Genomic DNA, 25842 nt, shown 5'->3' on the forward strand with positions numbered 1-25842 from the left:
TTGATGTTTGTCTTACTCTCTTTCTCTCTCCCTACCCACTCTCTAAAAATAAAAATTAAAAACAAATGCACTAAGCACTGAAGAGATAGCCAACCAATCAGATGCAGAGTTCAGAACACTGGTAATCAGGGTGCTCACAGAAACGATTGAGTAGAGCTACAAAATAAAGGAAATGGTGCATGTTGTACAAAGTGAAATACAGAAACACATAAGGGGAACAACATTCAAAGGAGGAAACCGGTACTCAATGATGTGGACCAGAAGGGAGAAATAAACATTCAACCAGAATAGAATGAAGAAACAAGAATCCAAAAAAATAAGGAGAGGTAGTGTAAGCTCTGGTACAACTTTAAACCTTCCAACATCCTAATCCACAGGGTACCAGAAAGAGAAGAGGAAGAGCACAAAATGGAAAACTGATTTAAAAGATAATGAAGGAAAACTTACCGAGTCTGTTTAAGGAAATAGACATGCAAGTGAGGGAAGCTAACAGACTCCCAAGGAATCTGGACCCAAGGAGGAACACACCATGACACATCATAATTCCATTACCAAATATAGAAGATGAGGAAGGAATCCTAAAGGCCTGAACACAAAAGGAGAGTTTCCTGCAAAGGGGCACCCTCAATAGTAGCAGCTGATTTCTCAAGGGAAACCTTGTAGACAAGGAGCTAGAATCAAGTATTCAAAGTCATGTAAGGCACAGACTTACATCTATGATGACTGTAAGCAGCAAAGCTATCACTTTGAATCGGTGGACAAATCAAGTGCTTCCCAGATAAGTTCAAGTTAAAGGAGTTCATCATTGCCAAGCCTTTATATGAAATGTTCAAGGAACTTAATCTAACAAACAGAAAATCAAAAATAAGAACAGTGAAATGACAAGAAACTCACAATTATTAACAACTGAACCTATAAAAACATCACTGAGAGAAAAACAAAATGAGCAAACAACTAGAACAGAAACAAAATCACAGAAATGGAGATCATATGGGGGGTGCTTAGCAGGGTGGGTGTGAGGGGAAAATGGGGTAGAAGGCAGAGGGAATAATAAGCCTAAATGGTGGGTACAAAATAGATGGGGATTCAAAATAACATTTGAAATGGAGAAGTCATACAACTCATTTCTATGCCCACAGACATGAACTTAGTGTGGGAATTATGGAGGGAGAGGAGGCCCATGGTGGAAGGCTTAAAGGGGAGAAAAAATGGCACAATTGTAGGACTATAATCAATAAAACATACTTAAACAAGTGAGCTTGTGAAAAGTGTGGAAACACAGGCCCCTCCCCCAACTCCTGAATCAGAATCTGCGTTTCACCAAAACTACATTTTTTGTTGCCTGAATTAAACCTGAAGTTACTTACACTTACACCTCACCATGTCTTTTGTAGCTGAGAAGTATACACAGCTGATTCTGAATGATAGAAATACAGGAACTACTAAAAAGGACACACGGACAAAATCAAGGGGAAGGGTGGGGGAGGGAGGGGGATTGGGGTAGGTGGGATGGAGGGATGGGGAGAAAAGGCACACAACTGTAATTGAATAACAATAAAAAATTAAAATTAAAAAAATACATATATAATCCTAATAAAAAACCTACACCAAAAAGAAAAAAGAAATACAATACTCAACAATCGATATGCCTGTGTCTCTTCCTTCATTTTAAAGTGTATGTTCCTGAAAAGTAATGTCTTTGCAGTAGATTTGTATATATGTATTATCCTACCTTCTCGATATTAGAAAATACATTAGAGTGTTAGAGGGTCATGAAGACTGTACAAAATGATGCAGATTATCTCCTAGGTCAAAACCATGTGTAATTCTTTTCAGTGTAACTCTTTTCATGTTAGATGACAGAAAGCTGCTGGTGTCTCTTTGCAAAATGTGCCTCTTTTTTTCTTCAGCAATCCTTGACCTTCAAAGACGTGTCTGTAGACTTCTCTTGGGAGGAGTGGGATTGCCTGGACCCTGCTCAACGGAAATTGTACTCCGATGTGATGTTGGAGAACTACAGCAACCTGGTCTTCCTGGGTGAGGCAGACTTCCTTCAGAGTTCCCGCTCCACCCACAAGATTTGTTCCCCTTCTTTAACATCTATTGGGGACTCTAGCGTGTTTGACAGACTTTGAGATTCATACTCACAGGGAAGAACTTGGAGGTTATCTTGTGTAGAAAATAAAGATTTTGGAACGATAGCTCTTAGGACCTTATTGTCCAAAAATTTACATGTTCTTAGAAAAATTAAGGTGCTGTGCACAAATAGTTTTTAGAACATGATCGTGTAGAGTATATTAATTTTCCTGCCTTCTTTTTACCTGAGCACAACATGGATTGGAAATGGGGAATCTTTAAAAACTAATAATATTTATTTTGAACACAGGGCTTGTTGTTTCTAAGCCTGCACTGGTCACCTTTTTGGAGCAAATGAAGCAGCGCAGGGATGCTTGCAGAAAAAAGTCACTATCTGGCCCCCCAGGTAGGTGGGAATGGAGATGCAGATATCATAGGTGAGAAACCTAAAGGTCACAGAGGAAGCCAGAGCTTAAAGTTTGGTTTGGGAAACTGTGCTTCAGTGCAAAGGATTTCTCAAAGCCCAGGTTTATTTCTGTTGCAGTCACATAGGGCCAGGTGGTCTCCAACAGTGTCCTACGGTCCTACCTGCTTTCAGAATTCTGATTTACTCCAGTGGCCTCTACATCCTAATAGCATTTGTTGTCAAACTCCTCCCCTTGGATTCTGGGTGCCACCCTGGTTGGCTCCACTTGCATTGATATGAGGACCTGGGAAATTCTGTGCTTGTTACTGATAAATTGTACTAATCTTTTTTGTTTTGTTTTGTTTTTGTGCCATGAATGGAGATCATGAAAGAAGTGGGTGAGATCCTGGAATTTGTCACATAAATCCCGGGAACCCCAGGGGCAGTAGTCATGTTTTCTGACTTACAATTTCTAACCCTGTGGGGGCTTCAAAGAAGACCCTACAAATTTTAGACTCAGTGATTTTCTAATAGCACACTGCACTTCCACAATTTGAGACATTGTACTTATGTATTTCACTTCAAAATGTCTTATGATAATACATTTGCCATAGTTTTTTGATCCATTCATTTACTGATGGGCACTTAGCTTATTTCCAGCATTTGCCTGTTGTAAATGGTGCTGCTATGAACATTGGAGTACGTAGGTTCTTTTGAGTTGGTGTTTCAGGGTTAGGGTAGAAGGAACTCCTGCCATTTGGGACAGCATGGATGGATCTATACAGCATTGTGCTAAGTGAAATAAGCCAGGAGGTGAAAGACAAATACCATATGATCTCCCCTATAAGGGGAAACTAGTGAACAAAACAAAGAAGCAAGCGAAATATAACACGAAACATTGAAATAAAGAAGAAACTGAGAGCAACCAAAAGAGAGATTTGTAGGGATAATGGGGGAATAAGGGGCAAGACTTCTGAGGAACATGTATAAAGGACACATGGACAAAAGGAAATGGGGTGGGATCAAGGGGGTGAGGTGGGGTGGGGAGACTGATGGGACGAAAATGGAGTCAACTGTACTTGAATAACAACAAAAAAATGTGAAAAGAAAAGGTCCTTTTTCTATTCCTGGGCCACTGAGTGAGAGGTATAGGGCATGCAGAGGACAGATCCAGCTTGTTTCAGAGATTTAGCAGGTTTTGCCACAAAGGCAAGATCCCTGGATCACTTCTGGGACAAGGAACATGCCTGGGTTCTGGGCCTGGGCCCTGGTTGGGGACATGAAGTGGCAAACCATCCATGTTTCTGTATTTTAATCTATTTTCTATATTTGAGTATTGTGTTCTATAGCTTCCTATTTTCTGTTTGCTTATTTTTATGTTTTCTCTGTTTTCATTTTCATTTTGGTCATTCACAGTTGTAGTCATATTAAGTAGTTGTCTTATTTTCCTATGTTTCTATTTCCATGTGGTTATTTTTATTTCTTTATCAAGTTGAAGGTGAATTGAAATTAATACATTTCAATACCAGGAGTGTTGGTTAGTAGATACATTTTAGGTTTCTGATTTGACCATGGTTTTCTGCTTCCTGTCTTGATATATGTGTTAAGGTTCAGAATTGTAAACAACTAGGCTTTATGAACTTGCTTTTTCTCCAAGTTAAGAGAAAGAGAAATAACAATCACCCCTAGTTTAAACTCTAATTTTGTAAACACAGGGTGTTGTGGGTTTGTTTTTTTCTGTGTTTAAGTTTCAAGATTAATATAGTGTCTGTTTCTTTTTAAAAGCCCATGATATTTTTTTATGCTTGATATTGGTCTTCAGTCCATTGGTTTCTGTGGTCTTTCCCCTATTAGCCTTCTTTTTAGTGTGCACTTTAATGTGTGCACCATGTGCTGTAGTGATGTGAGCACTCTGTGTCCTGCAAAACAGAAACATGAATTCTGAAGATGCAGGAAAACAGTGAGATCATCGAACACACTGGACCCTCTATCTGTCTAGAAGACAACTGGGAATGAGGAGTTTTCTTGTAGAATTGCTGTTTTGTCCCAGGGGACGTGAGCACAGTGGTTGCCAAGTGTGAGCGACTGTTGTTCCTGTTTCATGTGACTTTTGCACATTATAACACACTTCGTCCAGCTGCAAACATTTAAAGTTTATTGACGTTCTCAAGCATGTGATTTGTTTAAAAATCCCTGTAAGTTCCATGTACATTGACCTGCATGGCATACCTGTGAACCTTTATTTTGTGTCTTTCAGGTGTGTCACCTGCAGACAACCAGGACTTCTTGGAAAGGTCAAGCATGGAAGATTTATTCTTTAGAGCAACACTGGTAAGATATGAGAGGTGTGCCTTTGATACCGATAAGGAAGTGTGTTACAGTAAAGAAAGGATGTTTAAATGGAGAGACCCAACTTTGGAAAATTATTCATGATAAAATCATTTTTATCTAAAGACATGTAAAACAGTACAAATTTGGGGAAACTTCCACTTTAGTCAGTTACATTTGCAGATCATTGGTTCCATGTAGGAAGACTGAAACAGTATTCTTTTATTTTAATTAATTTTTTATTTAGTTACAATTGTCTGCATTTTCTCCCCATCCCTCCACCCCACCCCAGCCAGTCCCACAACCCTCCCCCACCTCTACTCTCTCAATGATTTTGTCCTTGTGTCCTTTATTCTAGCTCCTGTAGACCCCTCTACCCACTGTCTCCTCCCCACTCCCCTCTGGCTCTTGTTATATTGTTTTTAATTTCAATGTCTCTGCTTATATTTTCTTTGCTCTGAATACAATATTCTAAGTGTAGGTATTCTTCTAAAGCACATGTCAAAAACCATGCCTGTGGGCTGATTCTCGCCCTCCACCTTGTATTATCTGGCTCTGCAACTTACTTCTACCTGGCAACAGTTGCAAGTTCCTTTCCCCTAGGTAAGGAGTAGTTACATTTATAGAGACCTAAAATTACTTTCAGGCCATGGAAGGCAACTATAACACTGATGGGTTGATCTGGTAAAAATGCGACTGACACCCCTGTTCTAAACACAGTCTGGAAAGTCTAGGAAATCTCATAATTTGTGCTGTGGGTAATCATTTGAAATATTTAAAATGTAGAGTAGGAGTGAATTTTCATTCAATAATTTGTAAAATGTATTGATTTCCTGTGCATTTATAAGGTTAAAAGTGATGAATTTGACAATTAGGAAATATTATACGCTATTATAAAAAATATTTTGTTGCAGTGTATGCTATTTTCATGAACTTGGGAGTGAGTTCTAATACAACAACCATGGTGTAATAGGGATCACAGAATTGTTATTTGGGAGCAAGTGTACATGTTTAATGAAATTATGGATGTCCCTAACGGCCTTTCTGTTTTCAATGATTACCAGAGTTTGTGTGATGAGGACAGAAGTAGTCAATGCAAGGAACATTGGAAGAATTTTACCCACGTGTCAAATCCTAATGTACATCACAAGAGTCAGCTTCCCGACAGCCAGTACAAAGGTGGAAAAGTCTTTGACCAAATGTCAAATCAGAGTACTCATCACGTTTATCCTATTGTGGAGAAGACAATCCAGCAAAGTAAAAATATAAAATGTTTAAAGCAATCTTCAAATAGCACTGAAGCAATGAATATTACTGTCAGTGAGAAAGTTTACACATATTTAACATGCAGAAAATTCTTCAACCAAATATCCAATCTAAATGCACTTGACAAAACATGTCCCGGAAAAGAACACAGTTGTAAAGACTGTGGTAACTCAGGTCATTGGTTTTCAGGTGTAACTCTACATAAAAATGGTTATTCTGGACAGAATCCTGATATTTGCAATGAATGTGGAAAAGCATGTTGGATTACCTCAGCCCTTCCTAATCATCACAAAACCCACACTGGAGACAAGCCTGACAAATATAGAGAATGTGCTAAAGCTTTTACCCAGTCCTCAAATTTCAGAGATAACCAAAAAACTCATAAAAGAGAGAAATTATTCAAAGGTAGTGAATGTGGCAGTGCCTTTACAGAGTCCTATAATCTTTCCCAGCGTCACAATATTCCTAACTGTGAAAAGCCTTATATGTGCAAAGAATGTGGGAAAGCATTTAGGTGGTCCTCAAAACTTACACGACATCAGATAATTCATACTGGAGAGAAGCCTTATGAATGCACACAATGTGGCAAAGCATTTACATATTCCTCAAACCTTACTCGTCATCAGAAAATTCATACTGGAGAGAAGCCTTATGAATGCACACAATGTGGCAAAGCCTTTAGGTGGACCTCAACCCTTACTCAGCATCAGAATCTTCATACTGGAGAGAAGCCTTATGAATGCACACAATGTGGCAAAGCATTTACACAGTCCTCAACACTTACTAGTCATCAGAAAATTCATACTGAAGAGAAGCCTTATGAATGCACACAATGTGGGAAAGCATTTACATATTCCTCAAACCTTACTCATCATCAGAAAATTCATACTGGAGAGAAGCCTTATGAATGCACACAATGTGGCAAAGCCTTTAGGTGGACCTCAACCCTTACTCAGCATCAGAATCTTCATACTGGAGAGAAGCCTTATAAATGTACACAGTGTGGGAAAGCTTTTAGGTGGATGTCAAACCTTACTCAGCATCAGAATCTTCATACTGGGATAAAGCCTTATAAATGTAAAATATGTACTGAAGCCTTCAACCAGGCCTGTAAACTTTCTTCCCATCAGAAAATTCATATTGGAGGCAAACCTTGCTAGTTTTGAGTATGGGATAAGGCCCTTTTACACTCCTCAAACCTTTCTGAACTTCCAATAATTCACACTCAGGAATACCCTACTTCTATACCCTACAACGTAAAGGCTTTAAACAGTCCTCAATGAACATTCACCATAAAATATCTTTATACTGTAGAGAAGCCTTTTAAATGTATATGATGGCATATAGCCTTTAGCCACTTCCTACCATTACTAAACTTCAGAGAATTCATACTGGACACAAGGCTTACATATGTGGACTATGCAGCAAAACTTTTTGACACCAGGTCACTTGTACTGGAGAGAAAACATATAAAGGTAGTGTATATAACGAGTCTTTTATTCATCAGAGCTGCCTTACCCAAATGGAGAGACATCCATTTGGAGAAAAACTGTATAAATGTAGAGACTGTGGCAACATTTTAACCTATATTCAAAACTTACTCAACATTTTAAAGCACCTTTTTTTTGAACATTCACTTCTTATTTGGCATATGATAATTCACACACTAAAAAACATGAAAAGGGAAATTGTAGAAAATCGTATACATGTATCAGCAGTCTCATTGTATATCAAGGAATGCACCGTGGTGAGGATTTCTACAATCATAAAGAACAAATGACTTTTGTGAAATTACACAGTTCCCATAAGCCCAAGAATTTATACCTGAAAGTGGCTTGCAAGGTGTAAAAATCAGGAATGTATGTAATTGGAAAAGAGTCTCAAAACATCATAATCACATTAGAAAGTTAAGGATAGGTTTCAGATATTGCTCTAAATCAGAATACTTTCTATAGAGAATCATCCAAAGTTTAAAAACAGCAATCCTTACTTTTCAGAATGCTTCAAAATGTAAAGGGAAAGGATGTCTAGATATATATAATTACTCGGAATATAAACTATTGTATATTGACAGCATTTGAAATACTTTGTGAAGGAAATATTAAATGAGTCCAGTCTCCTGTCAGTGGATGCTACTATGATTTTATTCCTGGTGTGTGTGAAATCAGTGGGCTGATTGTTGCTTCGTTAACCTGTGAACAGTTGTATATGAGCTGAGAATCACTGATAATTGCATTAGCATAGAAGATTGAGGTTACTGTAATGCACAATGTGTGAAGAAATCTAAATGAAGTTGCTGGTTTTAGCTTACTCAGAATTTTGTTGCATGTCATGATGAAAGTCATCCTATTTTGAGTTATAGTAAGACATAGGAACATTATAAATTGTAAGTACTTTTGTCACCATGCCTTTAAAAAATGTCAATTTATTAAAATCCTGGTGTGTCTCCATGGTAGTCATAGTTGATTCTTAGTTGATGTGGTTTCAATTAGAAAGCCATCACTGATATGTGATGGAATTTGGACACTTCATCCCTCAGTGCCTAACATTCTTGTTTGTCCCCATTTGCTAAGCAGGTAGCCTCCAGTAAGAAAACCAAAGAAAATTGCACTGTGGGGTCATTCAATACAAGAACAGTAACACTCCCCAAAAGTTTGCAATGTGTGTGTTGACAAATGGTAGCACAATTTTATTGTGATTCTTTATTTAGATGATGTGTGATTTTATATTTTTTATTAATAAAGTTGAATATACTGGAACATGTTTACGTCTTTAGTGCTACTCAAGTTTGTGGATAAAAATGTGTAATTGGGTAATGTAGTACAATTATGGGCTTCAAAGTTTCTTTCCCTGGTGTCCTTGGACATTAAATCGTGAAAAATTCCCCACTATTGATATATTTTATTGTATCTGATGGACCATTCTAATAATTACAATAGATGATATGTGTGTTTCTGAAGAGTTCAGCTGAGCTACTCTATGATATTGCTGCAGTGGCATTTATTTTCTGTACCTAGGAGCCTTGAAGTGGGTTCCTTCTCCTGCAATTTCAGCACTAGACAGCATCTGACAGAGTCACAGTTAAATGTACCTTCTTCACCTGACTTCCTGGAAGCAGCTGAGAGCTGCTTCCTTGCAACCCAGGCTTTCACCATGCATGGCCATTACATAAGATATCTGCACATCTTAGGAAGACCTAGGGTTTTTTTGGTTTATTTGGAATGATCTCAACTTAGCTTGAGAAACCCAAAGTCCTCTGCATATGAACCTGTATAAAATCACATATCCTAGGAACTCATACAGTCTCCCAGATGAGTGATCTGGCTTCATCATAGCTGTTTCAGGTCCGCTGCGTACTTCTCAAGGGAATAAAGTTGTCTGTTTCAATTCGTCTGGTGGCCTTTTATATAACTGGTGCTCACTATCCAGTATGAGAGTGCTCTGCTAACAAATGCAAATTTTACTTTATTTTTTTTAAATATTTACTTATTTTTAGAAAGAAGGGAATGAGGGACTAAGAGAGGGAGAGAAACATGAATGTGTGGTTGCCTCTCACATGGCCACACTGGGGACCTGTGCCACACCTACACATGTGTCCTGACTGGGAAGTGAAGCGGCCACCCTTTGATTCACAGCCCATGCTCCACCCACTGAGCTATACCAGCAAGGCAAATGCTAATTTCTTAAAGTGGAGACAACTGTTCTTGAACAACACTAAAATAATGTTTGTAAGTGCAAACAAGTATAATTTCAGAGTTCTGATTAATATTTTTTAATTACTACGGTAAAGTTTATTTCTTTAAATGTATTTACTTTTATTCAGTTACAGTTGTCTGCATTTTCTCCTTGTCCCTCCACCCCACCACAGCCAGTCTCACCTCCCACCCCCACCCTCCCGCTCGATTTTGTCCTCGTGTCCTTTATAGTAGCTCCTATAGGCCCCTCTCCCCACTGTCCCCGCCCTGCTCCCCACTGACTATTGTTACAATGTTCTTAATTTCAATGTCTCTGGTTATATTTTGTTTGTTTTTTTCTTTGTTAATCATGTTCCAGTTAAGATGTGGAGAATAGAGTTTATTTTTTATGGATTCACATTATCATGCAATAAATCTGGACTATTCTATGCTGACACCATTTGACAGGACACGGGAATCAAAGAGGTTAGATCTGGATTTAATTTTAGATTCTACATGTGTAGTACTGACATCTGGTTGCTTACGGAATACTCATTATCTCCATTATTAAAAAATGAAACTGTTCATTTCCTTTTTCATTTTTGCTTGTGTTGTTTTTCAGGTAGAGTTGCTGTATTTCTCCCCCACCACTCCGCCACCCCAGTCATCCCGATCTACCTTCTGTGATTCCACCCCCAGTTTGCTTTTCTGTATGTGTCCTTTATAGTTGTTTCTGAAAACTCTTCTCCCCTTCCCCCCCATTACCCCCTCCCACCTCCCCTCTGGTTATTCTCATGTTGTTCTCAATTTCCAAGTCTCTAAGTTCTGTTCCATCAGGTAGGACAAGGTTAATCTTTATTTTGGTCACCTCCCTGTGTTTCTTTCTATATATAGGGTAGAGCTGCTATGTTGCTTGGCCTTTGTAGAGTGGACATATGTAGTGAGTATCCTACAGAATCCACTGGCACAGGCTCCCTGTTCACCGGAGTTGGGTGCTCCAGTGGTGCCCTCCTTTCCATTGCAAGCAGTGTACACACTCCCAACATAACTTAGCCTTCCTTTCCTTTGTACTTTAATGGGATGGTTTTGAAACTGGACCAGTTGACTATGAGGACTGGCAGCAACAACCAACCTCCAATCCGAGCACTGTGGTGCATCGCTTGTTCAGGGGTCAATCCCTCAAGGCTGGACTTACTTCATTGTGACTCTGGTTACCACTGAGGCTGCTTCTTCAGTTTGTTTCTTGTGGAGGTTGTTGGGTGTTACTTTGACATGAAATGATGCTGCCTGCCAGATGTCCTAGCTTTGGGGTTTCACCTGTCCTGCCACTTCTGCCCTGCCAGGTGACTTCCTATAACATACAAAAAGGCCTTCAGGTGGATGCCACTTTAGATTGTCTTAGAGGTGCCCAGGAGAAGTCAACCTGTGAAAAATGGCCTGCTGGTGATGGCATCAAGTCAAAGGCCACATTCCAGGTGTTGCAGAATATGCAAAAGTCACATGGCATATTTGATAGATATTAGGAAAGTCTGAAGCAGGATCTGATACAGGTCAGATATGTGGAAAAGCTACTGGAAAGAGCTTGGTTGGGCCTGTGGTTTTGGTGGGGCAAATATCAGGGAATCCGCAGAGCAGAGCTAAGAGCTGTAGCCAGGTGGTAGGAGACTCAGGTGTGGTGGCTATCCTAGTGAGTCTTGTGGAAGTGGTGGGTGATCTTGAGGAAAAGAAACAATTACCTCTCACAGCACATCTGTCTGAGAAAGTATCCCCTCCAGCTCCCACCATCATGCCAGACCATTCATTTCCTCTCTGCATCTCCAATTGCTGCCACAATGCCGAAGCTGAGAATGACTGAGTCCATCTAAGTCTTTTCTCAGGCCCTTTAATGGGAACACGTGGGACTCCAGGTACCTGCTGTGTCCCTCCACCAAACCCTCGCTGGTTTCTACAGCTAGAGTTTATGGGTACATGTCTTCCCACCAGTGCATGTGGGGCAGGAGATTCTGGTGTCACGCTGGGATCCCTCACACTTTAGCGGGAACTTCTGCAGCCAAGTTATGTCTCCCAGTTTTTAACTGCCACACAAATTTGGGCATGTGGGACCGACAATTTTCATATTCTTGCGCCTTCCACCCATTTCTGTGTACCTTTTTGTATGCTTATTTGCTTGCAATATAGGCGTACACTTTATTATTTTCAACATATCTTAGGTTTCCTGTTTTAATGAATAAAATTTACCCATGACTTATAACCCTTCATAGATAATGTTCAGTCTACCAAGACAGTTTCTATTACATTTTTATTAATTTTTATTGATTGATTGGTTTTTATAGAAGAGGAAGGGACAGAGATAGAAAGATACAATGCTTTGGCATTTCAATTATTATTTTGGGGGTAGTTGCAGGTTTTATTCTTTTTAAAAAAATTTTTTGTTATTCAATTACAGTTGTACACCTCAATATTTCATTATTGTTCTATTACACTTTTCCCGTGTTTCACACATTTCTATACTCCATTGTTCCCCATCCCAACTCCACAGTCAATCCCCACCCTATTCCATGTCCTTGGGTCTCTCATACATGTTCCTTCACCAGTTATTTCCCCTTCTTTTCACCCTTAATGCCCTCCCCTTCTCCATTGGTTGCTCTCAGTCTTTTTCTTCTTCCCATGCCTCTGGCTCTGTTTTCCTCTTTTGTCTGTTTTCTTCCTTAGGTTCCTCTTATAGGTGAGTTCATATGGTATTTGTGTTTCACTACCTGGGTTATTTCACTTAGAATAACAGAAATAATAAAACACTTGTTCTGAGCTTGGAGAAGTCATGAAAATTACTTTGGGAGTAATACACAATGGGAGAGAATTTTTCTGTTTACTAAAGTAGAAATTTCATACATTCCCACCTAAAACTTTTTAGTATTAATTTCCACTTGTAGTCACCATAGTGGAAGAAATGCTAAAACATCCAGTGCTTGATTTGCGTATTGAAACTGAGGAGCCCATACACCAGAGGGTTAAGATACTACCTTTAAAAAATGAGGCCACTGTGGAAAATAGTATGGAATTTCCTCAGAAAACTGAAAATGGAACTGCCCTTTGACCCAGCAATTCCTCTGCTGGGATTATACCCTAAGAACCCTGAAACACCAATCCAAAAGAACCTATGCACCCCAATGTTCATAAATTAAAAAAAAAACTTTTAAGGGAGAACAGGCTGCACACCCATTGATGGTCAAACACATGGCTTCCGAGAATAGAGTATGATGAGAGTTTAGAGGTGTTAAGATTTGTCCAGGGTGGGCCTGGGGTGCGGTGACCTGCTGAAGGTATGACGCTTCAGCTGGTGTCAGACTATGAAACCCAGGAACTGCATTTCCAGTTTCTCTCCATGGTCAGAAGAGGTTGCAGATGTAGCAGGACTTTAAAGGTACGAACGGTCAGGTGTTCACAAATGGACTCAGACTTTTTCCTAAGACTCTGATGAATGTTTACTCTTGAAACTGCTGGTTTCTTGGATAAAAAGACCCTGATTTTCATCCTTCAGATACTTCATTTCAGTATCTTTTTTGTGGGGGATGCCCATATGGGTTCCACTGTAGGACATAGTTGTTGAAAATGTTAGTAAAATATGTTTATAAATTGCATAGTGTAATTTTCCACCACTCGAAGGAAAAATAATGCTCTGTCATGTTTCTTAGGCTAGAAACATAAGGCACAATTTTACTCAATGAGAAAATTGCCAAGGAATGAAAGATGTTGATTTCAAGCTTAGATAGGCCCTGGCTGGTGTACTTCAGTAGATTGAGTACTGGCCTGCAAACCAAAGGGTCACAACTTTCACTCTGAGTCAGGGCACATGTGTGGGCTGCAGGCCCAATCCCCTGCCGGGGAGGCAGGAGGCACAACTAGACATTGAAGTTTCAATCCCTGTCTTTCTTCCATGAATTCCCCTCTAATGATAAACAAAATCTTTTCAAAAAATATATTAAAGATAATTTGGATAGGAAGCAATATGTGTCATGGTTCATGTAGAACTGTATTAAAATATTTTTTATTTAATGCATTTTTATAGCATTTTGTCCTTGGAAATGGAAAGGTACATACAACAAAGAGACAAAGTAAGTGCTCTATAGATAAGAAGAAAAAGAGTTGCTGTAGGACCGGGTTTACTGAAAGAAGTGGAATGTCACAGGTTCTCAAAGGAAGACTGTTTGTGTGTCACCTGAGTATGGTCAGGTGCTACAGAATCAAGTATGGGTAGATCAAGTAGCACAAAGTAAAGTGAAAGTAAATAGAGTGATGAAGAAAACCTAACTATGGTATATTTACACAATGGGATTCTATGCTGGAGAAAGAAGGAGCTTATACCCTTTGCAACAGCATGGATGGAACTGGAGAGCATTATGTTAAGTGAAATAAGCCAGACGGTGAGGGACAAATACCATATGATCTCACCTTTAAGTGAAACATAAGCAGTAGAAGAAAAAAGCAAAGAAAATATAAACAGAGACATTGAAGTTAAGAACAATCTAACAATGGACAGGGGGGAGTGGGGAGGGGACAGTGAGGAGAGGGGATTACAGGAACTACTATAAAGGACACATGGACCAAATCAAGGGGGAGGGTGAAAGTGGGGGAGGGGTTCGGCTGGGGTGGGGTGGAGGGATGGGGAGAAAAGGCACACAACTGTAATTGAATAACAATAAAAAATTAAATAAAAAAAAACATATCTCAGGATTGCGGGTGTGTTTCTAAAGAAGGAGAAAATCTCCATTGCAAAATGTCTGCGGCTATTGGACCATACCTTCCTGACTGGTATGCATATTCAGAGCCAGCATATTTACCAGAATAAGTGAGGTTTGCAGCGCTGTTACCATGGCTACTGACACCTGATGTCCTCCACCTATAATTTGTTCCCATCAGCCCCCCAAAATCGTTTTGTCTTATAGGTGATTTTAACTTTTCCATTGCATTGAACACCATATTTCAATAGTCCTCACTTCAAAAATGAAGGAACTGATTTGCGGGCAGGATTTCAAGAGTGGAACTGTGACTCATCCCTGAGTCCTAAACTGAACATTAAGGAATAATTTGAGAGTCCACTTGAAGTTAAAACAGAAATCGCTGGCACACACTAAATGAAGGACATGGCCCTCAGGCCCTTTGAAATGAGAGTCCAGTTAATTTCAATGCCTCCAGTGAAATTCCATATTATAAATACAATGTATTAGTGATGGGAAACTATACTTGTTCTTTCAGGGAGAACTGAAAAGCAAAAGGACCCTGGAATAATCCTAAAAATCTGGTCAGGAATTACTTAAAATGCTGAGTGTAGGTAATAAAAAAGGGAGCACTCTTGTTCACACAAAGTGCTCTTTTGTAACATATATACTGTGTGTTGTTTACAGTTGCACAAAGTTGTATCAGAACATTCACTGTAACCTCATAAACTTACAATACCCAGTGAAAGTATAAATATTTATTAGTAGAAAGGAGCTGGACAAAGCTGCTTAATTCAGGACGAAGGCATAGTTTGTCATAAAGGTGATTAGGTTCAATCAGGAACAAGGAAACAGAAGGGCTAGATATTTATTCTGAGCACAACTGAAGTCAAGAAAAGGATCATTCCTTCCTCTGGCCCCCAGAAATTGGTCCAGGAACGACATTCTGTCCGGAAAAACTGCACATTTGTTGTGGTCCAGAGTACTATGTGTAGCAACTTTTTCTACTGAGTGGAACAATATTGAGGTATTATTGTTGTGTTTCCACACAACGTGTTATGTGAGGAGGACCCTATGAAGGGTTTTGAATGAGAGGAGTCTCACAGAAGGTTTCTATACATTTGTCAGGGTAGTCATACATAGAAAGAACTTTCAAAAAAACACTTTCCATCACTGGAATTCATGTAAAATTTATCAAGAATTGCTGGGGGCCCAGACAATGTTTGGTCCTGCTATAGCACTATGTGCATATTTAAAGGATGTGTATTTTTCTTTTGATAAGCAGAGTGTTCTATGGAGAAAAATCGCAGTTTTCCTCTGCTATTGTGGAGAAGCATTCCTAGTGTGTTTTTTCTCCTCTATGATCCATTTAGAAAGACAAATATTATCCTACCCACCATAACAGTAATCTAACACTCTTGGGTCACAAAATTGTGGGATTTTCCACCACACCCATCAGTTACTTTCGACACCAGCTGGGAATCAATGTATGCGGTAACATTGAATTGAGACTCATCATGTACTAATCTACACTGAATATAAATGTAAAAGAAAAATTACACCTCACACACATGTCCCCTAAAGCAAGGGACATAAAGGAAAGAATAAACAAATGGGACCTCATCAAAATAAAAAGCTTCTGCATGGCTAAACAAAACAGCACAAAATTACAAAGAGAACCAACAGTATGGGAAAACATATTTGCCAATGATACCTCAGACAAGGGCCTGATCTCTAAAATATATAAAGAACTCACATGACTGCACTCCAGGAAGACAAACAACCCAATTCAAAAGTGGGCAAAGGACTTGAACAGACACTTCTCCAAGGAAGACATACAGAGGGCCCAGAGACATATGAAAAGATGCTCAGCATCACTAGCCATCAGAGAGATGCAAATTAAAACCACAATGAGGTACCATCTCACACCAGTCAGAGTGGCCAACATAAACCAATCCACAAACAAATGTTGGAGAGGATGCGGAGAAAAGGGAACCCTAGTGCACTGTTGGTGGGAATGCAGACTGGTGAGGCCACTGTGGAAAAGAGTATGGAATTTCCTCAGAAAACTAAAAATGGAACTGCCCTTTGACCCAGCAATTCCGCTGCTGGGATTATACCCTAAGAACCCTGAAACACCAATCCAAAAGAACCTGTGCACCCCAATGTTCATAGCAGCACAATTTAAAATAGCCAAGTACTGGAAGCAACGTAAGTGCCCATCAGCAAACGAGTAGATCCAAAAACTATGGTATATTTACACAATGGAATTCTATGCAGCAGAGAGAAAGAAGGAGCTTATACCCTTTGCAACAGCATGGATGGAACATGGATGAAACTGGAGAGCATTATGCTAAGTGAAATAAGCCAGGAGGTGAGGGACAAATACCATATGATCTCACCTTTAACTGGAACATAATCAACAAAAGAAAAAAGCAAACAAAATACAACCAGAGACATCGAGGGGGGGAACAGTCTAGCAGTGGCCAGGGGATAGTGGGGTGGGGACAGTGGGAAGAGGGGATTGCAAGAACTATTATAAAGGACACATGGACAAAACTGGGGGGGATGGTGGGGGTGGGGGAGGGAGGTGGGTTCAGCTGGGGTGGGGGGGAGGGAAGGGGAGAAAAGGCATACAACTGTATATGAATAACAATAAAAAATAAATTTAAAAAAGATAAGACACAAATAAAAATATTTACATCATAAAAAAAGAAAAATTACAAATATAAAGTATCAAACAAGCACCTGAAATTTTAGTATAGAAGTATCATAATAATTTTTGACAGAAATTCATAAAGTTTCTAATTATTTAAAAGCCATACAAAATGGTTCCTAAGTCAAATGGGGTGATCTCCTAGGTGAGGAATATCACCAAGGAGAAATATGCAGAAAGGAGTCCTGGCCTCAACCCGAAGCCCTCTTCACAGCTCCCCCAGGCACCTCTTCCCCACCCGGAGGTCTGTACTCAGACTTCCGTCCATGGCCGGAAGTGCTCTGCTCAGACTCCCATCCCTGCCTGCTTGGAGAAAGTGCGCATGTGCACTTCCTGAGACTCCCGGAAGTAGTGTTCGAGCCGTGCTCATCCGGCAAATTTTCCTCGTTTGTGTGTATGCGATTCGCTACTAATTCTCTGAGTTCACATTCCTCTGCAGGAGAAACCGGACCGTCGCTAGTGTAATTGTAATGGTTTTCAGTCCAGAATACAGGTGAGACGCCCCCACACCCTGATCAGTTGGCTGGCACGCGGAGGGGCATTTTCGCAGAAACTCTGAGGCCCTTACGCTCGAGGTTTGTCCACCTTTCTTTTGTGGGTTTTCTCCTGAGAGGGGTGGCCTGGGCAGCCGGGCCAGCCCTCACCATTTCAAGTCATAAGTCAGGTAGAGCAAACAATCCGTGTGCCTCATGGTTCGCGGCCCATGGAGCGCGAATTTCTCCCCAGGGTGCAGATGTTTGGAAGCCCCTTTTGATATCCTTCCTGTTCAATAAGATGCACTTCCGACGGGGAGAGTGCTTGTGAAGAGAGGACTTGTGGCAGCGAGTGCAGGGGCAGCAAGCAGATTACAGATGCCAAGTAGGGCTTTCAACCCAACGCGTTCCGCATAGTTTTTTAGGGCTAAACTGTACCCCTTCAGGATGTTATTAGATCAGGTGAGGAAATCTAAGAGGTGGCATCACCTGTGTGCTCCCCCACAGAGTTAGTCAACTTCTCCAGTGGGGCATCATTATTGAATGAGGTGCCTGGGTGATGCTCAGGTGAACCCACTGATTAGCAGGAGTGTTCTGGAATGCATGTGTGAGAGTGAGAAGCAGGCTTTGTTCAGGGGACATAAGGCATCCTAGGACATAAGGGAATCCCAGAACATAAGGGAATGCTGTGTTGGATATGGGGTTTAGGAGAGCAGCCCACGTTCTTATTGCTGTAGCAGTTTGTGGTCATCTGTGGGAGGAGAGAGCACATGAAGACAGAAAACAATCTCAGCGAGGTGTCCATGTAGTGTTGCACCCACTGACGCAAGAAACCGATGTTCGGAGACTTTCAGGACGTTTACAGAGATGTTACTTTAATGGCCAACTCTTTTAACCTGTGCTTGGGCGGACTCTTGATGTGTCCCGGAGACACGGTGCTCAGAAGAGCTGCAGATGAGAGCGGCGCCGAACGCTCACAGGCTAGCTCTTTTATACAGTGAGAAGCAAGCAAGCAAGTTACAAAAGCGGGAGTTGCTGTTATCTCTGCATAGCTCTGAGCTCTGGAGGAATTTTGCTCTGGGTTCAGGAGGAACTATCTGTCTGTCTCCTGTTGATAAGCTTATTTCGGATGATGATTTGTTTCTCTTCCTTATCCATTCTAGTGACCTTCAAGAGGTTTTCTGCTTAGCAATGCTTATAATTGTCTAGCCCTCTTTCCTAGCTCTCAACAGTAGCAGCTCCTTGTCGTGCCTCCCGGTGACTATGGAAAGGGGAGGGTGGGCTTTTCACTGTTTCCCGCTCCGTCTGCCGGTGATTGTGATGGGAGTAGACAAAAGGTCTGTGCCACTGAAGACACACTCTCAAGGTGCAAACTTAATTCCTCAGTATATGATCGCCTGAGAAAAGAATCCAGAGGAGGAGCACACCAGGAGGACATGGCAGCTTCTCAGGTAAAAGATGTGTCCTGGGTCAGAGGCTGTGCTTGCTTATCCTCCTAATATGATTGGATTAAAAACCAGCAACCTTTATTGCTTCTCTCTGATGTTATTGGATACTGAGGTTGTTTTAATCTACTTATTTTCTTTTGTGTTTATGATTGTCAAAGGTCGTAGTTTATGTACAGTACTTCTCTCCTTTTTCCCAGGGCCTCTGTGCATTATCTTTATCTAGGATGCCTGAGGTCAGGAATTACTGCCTTTAGTTAATAACCTTTAAACACTGAACACATCCCCTCTGTCACAGATCAAGCTTGGAAGGCACCCATGTGCAATATATTTGTTGGGATGGGCTGAGAAACTCGGGTATTGGTGGAGAAGGGAAATATATGTTTAAGTTGATGTGGCTGCAGCATCACCTCTGTACATCAAGGTAAGGAAATGCAGATTTTCCAGTGAGAATCGCTCTGAATGTTCTGAAATGGAAGAGTCATTAGAATACACTTTGTCCCTCAATTGGTAAGAAAGTCTTGCTATTTAAATACATGATTAGTGTACTGAATATGAGAGGCACCTGTGGGTTGACATTAAAAAAATAAATGTTTACTAATGATTATTTTCACATAGTGACTATCTTATTTATGTATTTCGCCAGTAGTGACACACCAATTAGGACATGTGTTGTGTGTGCATCAGTCAGCAAATATCCATTGTTCCAATCCACCTGATAGTCACGTGGCTGAGGTGCTCTCTTCAGTGTAGAGTTAATAGTTTTCCTTTATGATTAACAAGAGTGTAGCAGGGAGTTATTGAGCGATGTGAAAAAACTATCACATAGCATCTGCACAGTATTCTTGTCTCTTTAACTTCTGTTTGCTTTGGAAAATGAAGGCCCTACATTTATTTCGTAGATATTATTGGCTTTTGACATGAAGGATTTAATCAGTGACGCCCTGATTCTGTACAATTTTGTTATATTGCACACTCATGTCACAATCATACTCTACATGATCACCTTTCGTATTTTCAGGTAATTTTACAAGAATCATATTATAGACTCAGGTTTAATTCAGTTCAGTTGGTAAGATCTTCCTCTCTAATGATACAGAAACATTTTCAAAGAAATAAAACACTTGAGAAACAATAGTTCTAATTGCATTCCTATCATTATGTGTGTATTTCTCTTTATTCTGTTTGTAAAACACAAAGGGTATCTTTCACAGAGAGATTCACCAAATATACGGAATCACAAAATAACCTTGATTACATTGTTCTAGAAATACTGTGCTCACTTATTTCCCATTTGCACCTACTTTCCGTATGTACGAGTATGTCTGACTGTGTGCATAAAATGTTAACAATTGAGTTATTTTGTCATTTCACTGTTAAGATGTTTTCATTCTTGTCAGTTACAAACAGAGCAGTGAACATCCATGAGGTCTCTATGTGTATTTGGCTGTGTTTTATTGAAACGTGTAGCACAAGTTTGGAGTGAAACTCAAGGTCTACCTTCTACTATATGTTTCAGAAAATATTCTCATATCAAGAATAATCCTTATACTTTTTTCTCCACATCCTCTCCAACATTTGTTTGTTGATTTCTTTATGTTGGCGTATCTGACTGGTGTGAGATGGTACCTCATTTTGGTTTTAATTTGATCTCTCTGATGGCTGGTGATGCTGAGCATGCTTTCATATGTCTCTGGGCCCTCTGTATGTGTTCCTTGGAGAAGTGTCTGTTCAAGTCCTTTGCCCATTTTTTAATTGGGTTGTCTGTAATCAACAACAGAAAAAAGCAAACAGAATATAACCAGAGACATTGAAATTAAGAACATTGTAACAATAGCCAGAGGGGAGCGGGGAGGGGATAGTGGGGAGAGGGGTCTATAGGAGCTACTATAAAGGACACAAGGACAAAATCAAGGGGGAGGTAGAGGAGGGGAGGGAGGTGGGACTGGCTGATGTGGGGTAGAGGGAAGGGGAGAAAATCCAGACAATTGTAACTGAATAAAAATAAATAAATTTAAAAAAATAGATGGGGATTTAAAATAATATTTGAAATGGAGAAGTCATAGAACTTATTTTATAGCTATAGTCATGAACTTAGTATGGGAACTATGGAGGGAGAGGAGTTCCACAGTGGAAGGCTTAAAGGGGAAAAAACATGGCACAATTGTAAGACTATAATCAATAAAACATACTTGAACAAGTGAGCTTGTGAAAAATGTGCAAACACAGGCCCCTCCCCCAACTCCTGAATCAGAATGTGCATTTCACCAAAACTACATTCTTTATTGCCTGAATGAAACCTAAAGAAGTTACTTACACTTACAATTCACCATGCCTTTTGTAGCTGAGAAGTATACATAGCTGATTCTGAATGATAGAAATAGAACACTTAGCAATCCATATGCCTCTGTCTGTTCTTTCAGTTTAAAATGTATTTTCCTGAAAAGTAATGTCTCTACAGTAGGTTTGTTTGCATGGTTATCCTCCTTTGTAGGTGTTAGAAAACATATTAGAGTGTCACAGCATCATAAGGACCTTACAAAATGATCAGGATATCTCCTAGGTGAAAAGCACTTGTAATTCTCTTCATGTTAGATAACACTGAAAACTCTGCTGGTGTCTCCTTGCGAAATATTCCTCTTTTCTTCCTCAGCAATCCTTGACCTTCAGGGACATGTCTGTAGACTTCTCTTGGGAGGAATGGGATTGCCTGGACCCAGCTCATCAGAAATCGTACTCGGATGTGATGTTGGAGAACTACAGCAACCTGGTCTCCCTGGGTGAGGCAGACGTCCTTCAGACTTCCCGCTCCACCCACCAGATTTTGGTCCCCTTCTTTAACATCTTTTGGGGACTCTAGTGTGTTTGATAGACTTTCAGATTCATGGTCACAGGGTAGAACTTGTAGGTTATCTCGTGTAGAGAATAAAGGTTTTGAGAACGATAGTTCTTAGGACCTCATTATCCCCAAAATTGTGTTGTTAGAATAATAAAGGTGCCGTCCAGAAATAGGATTTTAGAAAAAGATCGTGTAGAATATATTAATTTTCCTGGCATCATCTTACCTGAGCACATCATGGATTGGAAATGGGGAATCTTTACAAGCTAATAATATTCATTTTGTACACAGGGCTTGTGGTTTCTAAGCCAGTCCTGGTCACCTTTTTGGAGCAAATTTAGGAGCGCTGGGATGTTTTCATAAAAAAGTCACTATCTGCCCCCCCAGGTAGGTAGGAATGCAGATACAAATATCAAATGTGAGAAACCCAGAGATCACAGAGGAAGCCATATCTTAAAGTTTGGTTTGGGAAACTGTGCTTCAATGGCAAGGATTTTGCAAAGCCCAGGTTTCATTCTTTTTTTTATTTTTTATTTTTTATTCTTATTCAATTACAGTTGTATGCCTTTTCTCCCCTTCCCTCCCCCCTACCCCAGGTAAACCCACCTGCCTCCCCCACCCTCACCATCCCCCCCAGTTTTGTCCATGTGTCCTTTATAATAGTTCCTAAAACCCCTCTTCCTAGTGTCCCCACCCCACTCCCCCCTGGCCACTGCTAGACTGTTCCCCCCCCTCAATGTCTCCGGTTAGATTGTGTTTGCTCTTTTCTTTTGTTGATTATGTTCCAGGTAAAGGTGAGATCACATGGTATTTGTCCCTGACTGCCTGGCTTATTTCACTTAGCAAAATGCTCTCCAGTTTCACCCATGCTGTTGCAAAGGGTATAAGCTCCTTCTTTCTCTCTGCTGCATAGAATTCCATTGTGTAAATATACCATAGTTTTTGGATCCACTCGTTTGCTGATGGGCACTTAGGTTGCTTCCAGTAATTGGCTATTGTAAATTGTGCTGCCATGAACATTGGGGTGCACAGGTTCTTTAAGATTGGTGTTTCAGGGATCTTAGGGTATAATCCCAGCAGCGGAATTGCTGGGTCAAAGGGCATTTCCACTTTTAGTTTTCTGAGGAAATTCCATACTGTTTTCCTCAGGGGACTCACCAGACTGCATTCCCACCAACAGTGCACTAGGGTTCCCTTTTCTCCGCATCCTCTCCAATATTTGTTTGTGGATTGGTTTATGTTGGCCACTCTGACTGGTGTGAGATGGTACCTCATTGTGGTTTTAATTTGCATCTCTCTGATGGCTAGTGATGCTGAGCATCTTTTCATATGTCTCTGGGCCCTCTGTATGTCTTCCTTGGAGAGGTGTCTGTTCAAGTCCTTTGCCCATTTTTTAATTGGGTTGTTTGTCTTCCTGGAGTGCAGTCATGTGAGTTCTTTATATATTTTAGAGATCAGGCCTTTGTCTGAGGTATCATTGGCAAATATGTTTTCCCACACTGTTGGTTCTCTTTGTAATTTGGTGCTGTTTTGTTTAGCCATGCAGAAGCTTTTTATTTTGATGAGGTCCCATTTGTTTATTCTTTCCTTTATGTCCCTTGCTTTAGGGGACATTCTGTGAGGATGTTGCTGCATGGAATGTCTGAGATTTTCCTGCCAATGTTTTCCTCTAGGACTTTTATGGTGTTACAACTGATATTTAAGTCTTTTATCCATCTTGAGTTTATTCTTGTGTATGGCATAAGTTGGTGATGGAGTTTCATTTTTTTCCACGTAGCTGTCCAGATCTCCCAACACCATCTGTTGAAGAGGCTGTTTTTGCTCCATTTTATGCTCCTGCCTCCTTTGTCAAATATTAATTGACCGTAAAGACTTGAGTTTATTTCTGGGCTCTCTGTTCTGTTCCATTGGTCTATGTGCCTATTTTCATGCCAGTACCAGGATGTTTTGATTACCGTGGCCTTGTAATACAGTTTGATATCAGGTATTGTGATCCCTCCTGCTTTGTTCTTCTTTCTCAAAATTGCTGCAGCTATTCAGGGTCGTTTATGGTTCCATATAAATTTCTGAAATGTTTGTTCTATATCTGTGAAATATGTCATGGGTACTCTAGTAGGGATTGCATTGAATCTATAAATTGCTTTGGGTGGTATGGCCAATTTGATGATGTTAATTCTTCCAATCCAGGAGCATGGTACATGCTTCCATTTGTTTGTGTCTTCCTTAATTTCTTTCTTCAGTGTTGTGTAGTTTTCTGAGTACAGGTCTTTTTCCTCCTTGGTTAGGTTGATTCCTAGGTACTTTATTTTTCTTGTTGCTATATCAAATGGGATTTTTTTCCTGATTTCTCTTTCTGAAGTTTCATTGTTGGTATACCGGAATGCCTTTGATTTCTGAGTATTGACTTTGTATCCAGCTGTTTTGCCAAATTCATTTATTAGGTCGAGTAGTTTTTTGGTGGAGTCTATAGGGTTTTCCATGTACACTATCATGTCATCTGCAAACAGTGACAGTTTCATTTCCTCCTTTCCAATTTGGATGCCTTTTATTGCTTTTTCTTGTCTGATTGCTGTGGCAAGGACTTCCAGTACTATGTTGAAAGGAGTGGTGAGAGAAGGCATCCTTGTCTTGTTCCTGATCTTAGTGGGAAAGCTCTAAGTTTTTGTCCATTGAGTATGATGTTGGCTGTAGGTCTGTCATTATGGCCTTTATTATGTTGAGGAATGCTCCCTCTATTCCCATTTTGCTGAGTGTTTTTATCAGAACTGGGTGCTGTATCTTATCAAATGCTTTTCCGCATCTGTTGATATGATCATGTGGTTTTTGTCTTTGCTGTTGTTCATGTGATGTATTATGTTTATTGATTTGGGAGTATTGTACCATCCTTGCATCCCTGGGATAAATCCCACTTGGTCATGGTGGACGATCTTTTTAATGTACTGCTTGATGCGCTTTGCTAATATTTTGTGGGGAATTTTAGCATCTATGTTCATCACCGATATTGGACTGAAGTTTCCTTTGTTCGTTGGGTCTTTATCTGATTTTGGGATTAGGATGATGCTGGCTTCATAAAAATAGTTTGGGAGTCTTCCATCAGTTTGGAATATTTCAAATAGTCTGTGAAGGATAGGGGTTAGCTCTTCCTTAAATGCTTTGTAGAATTCTCCTATGAAACCATCTGAGCTAGGGCTTTGTGTGTTTGGAGTTTTTTGATAACTGCTTCAATTTCGTCTGCTGTTATTGGTCTGCTCAGGTTTTCTGCGTCTTCTTCATTCAGTTTTGGAAGATCATATTTTTCTAGAAATGTGTCCATTTCACCTAGGTTTTCAAATTTCTTGGCATACAGTTCTTCGTAGTAATTTCTTACAGTCCTTTGTATTTCTGTGGTATCAGTTGTAATCTCTCCTCTTTCGTTTCTAATTGTGTTTATTTGGATCCTCTCTCTTTTTTTCTTGATGAGCCTTTTTAAAGGCTTGTCGATTTTGTTTATATTTTCAAAGAACCAGCTCCTGGATTCATTGATCCTCAGAATTGTGCTTTTAGTCTCTATGTCATTTTTTTTTTATTGCTATTCAATTACAGTTGTATGCCGTTTGTCCCCATCTGTCCACCCCAACCCAGGTGAACCCACCGCCCTCCCCCCCCCTCAACCCTCCCCCTTGGTTTTGTCCATGTGTCCTTTATAGTAGTTCCTGTAATCCCCTCTACCCACTGTCCCCGCCCCCACCCCACACCCCCGCCCTGGGTATTATTAGACTGTTCTTAACTTCAATGTCTCTGGTTATATTTTGTTTGCTTTTTTCTTCTATTGCTTATGTTCCACTTAAAGGTGAGATCATTTGGTATTTGTCCCTCACCGCCTGGCTTAATTCACTTAGCATAATGCTCTCCAGTTTCATCCATG

The 25842-nt window shown here is 40.2% G+C and overlaps 2 protein-coding genes and 1 pseudogene across 2 annotated transcripts; all 3 read left to right on the forward strand.

Annotated features, from left to right (window-relative positions):
* Window positions 1-470: 470 nt before the first annotated feature.
* Window positions 471-2517, forward strand: LOC128780156 (KRAB domain-containing protein 5-like). Its single transcript, XM_071220499.1, has 3 exons — window positions 471-476; window positions 1911-2037; window positions 2387-2517. The coding sequence occupies exons 1-3, from the start codon at window positions 471-473 to the stop codon at window positions 2515-2517; spliced, it is 264 nt and encodes an 87-aa protein (XP_071076600.1).
* Window positions 2518-2858: 341 nt separating this feature from the next.
* On the forward strand, window positions 2859-7413 carry LOC128780157 (zinc finger protein 85-like). The gene is made up of 3 exons (XM_071220500.1): window positions 2859-2880; window positions 6266-7222; window positions 7391-7413. Exons 1-3 carry the CDS (start codon window positions 2859-2861, stop codon window positions 7411-7413), a joined length of 1002 nt encoding a protein of 333 aa, XP_071076601.1.
* An 11677-nt stretch (window positions 7414-19090) lies between these two features.
* LOC128780158 (KRAB domain-containing protein 5-like) lies at window positions 19091-22333 on the forward strand (annotated as a pseudogene).
* The last annotated feature ends 3509 nt before the right edge of the window (window positions 22334-25842 follow it).

The sequence above is a fragment of the Desmodus rotundus genome, unplaced genomic scaffold (assembly GCF_022682495.2).
Source record: "Desmodus rotundus isolate HL8 unplaced genomic scaffold, HLdesRot8A.1 manual_scaffold_57, whole genome shotgun sequence".
In the NCBI taxonomy this organism is placed as follows: Eukaryota; Metazoa; Chordata; class Mammalia; order Chiroptera; family Phyllostomidae; genus Desmodus; species Desmodus rotundus.

What these genes read in the sequence shown, in the direction of transcription:
- LOC128780157 (XM_071220500.1), top strand. Translation starts at nt 2,859, where the DNA reads ATGGAGATCATGAAAGAAGTGG. An exon ending in GGAGATCATGAAAGAAGTGG is followed by an intron (nt 2,881 to 6,265) that starts GTGAGATCCTGG and finishes ATTGGTTTTCAG; the next exon opens with GTGTAACTCTACATAAAAAT. An exon ending in TCAGAAAATTCATATTGGAG is followed by an intron (nt 7,223 to 7,390) that starts GCAAACCTTGCT and finishes TTTATACTGTAG; the next exon opens with AGAAGCCTTTTAAATGTATA.
- LOC128780156 (XM_071220499.1), top strand. An exon ending in CAGCAACCTGGTCTTCCTGG is followed by an intron (nt 2,038 to 2,386) that starts GTGAGGCAGACT and finishes TTTTGAACACAG; the next exon opens with GGCTTGTTGTTTCTAAGCCT.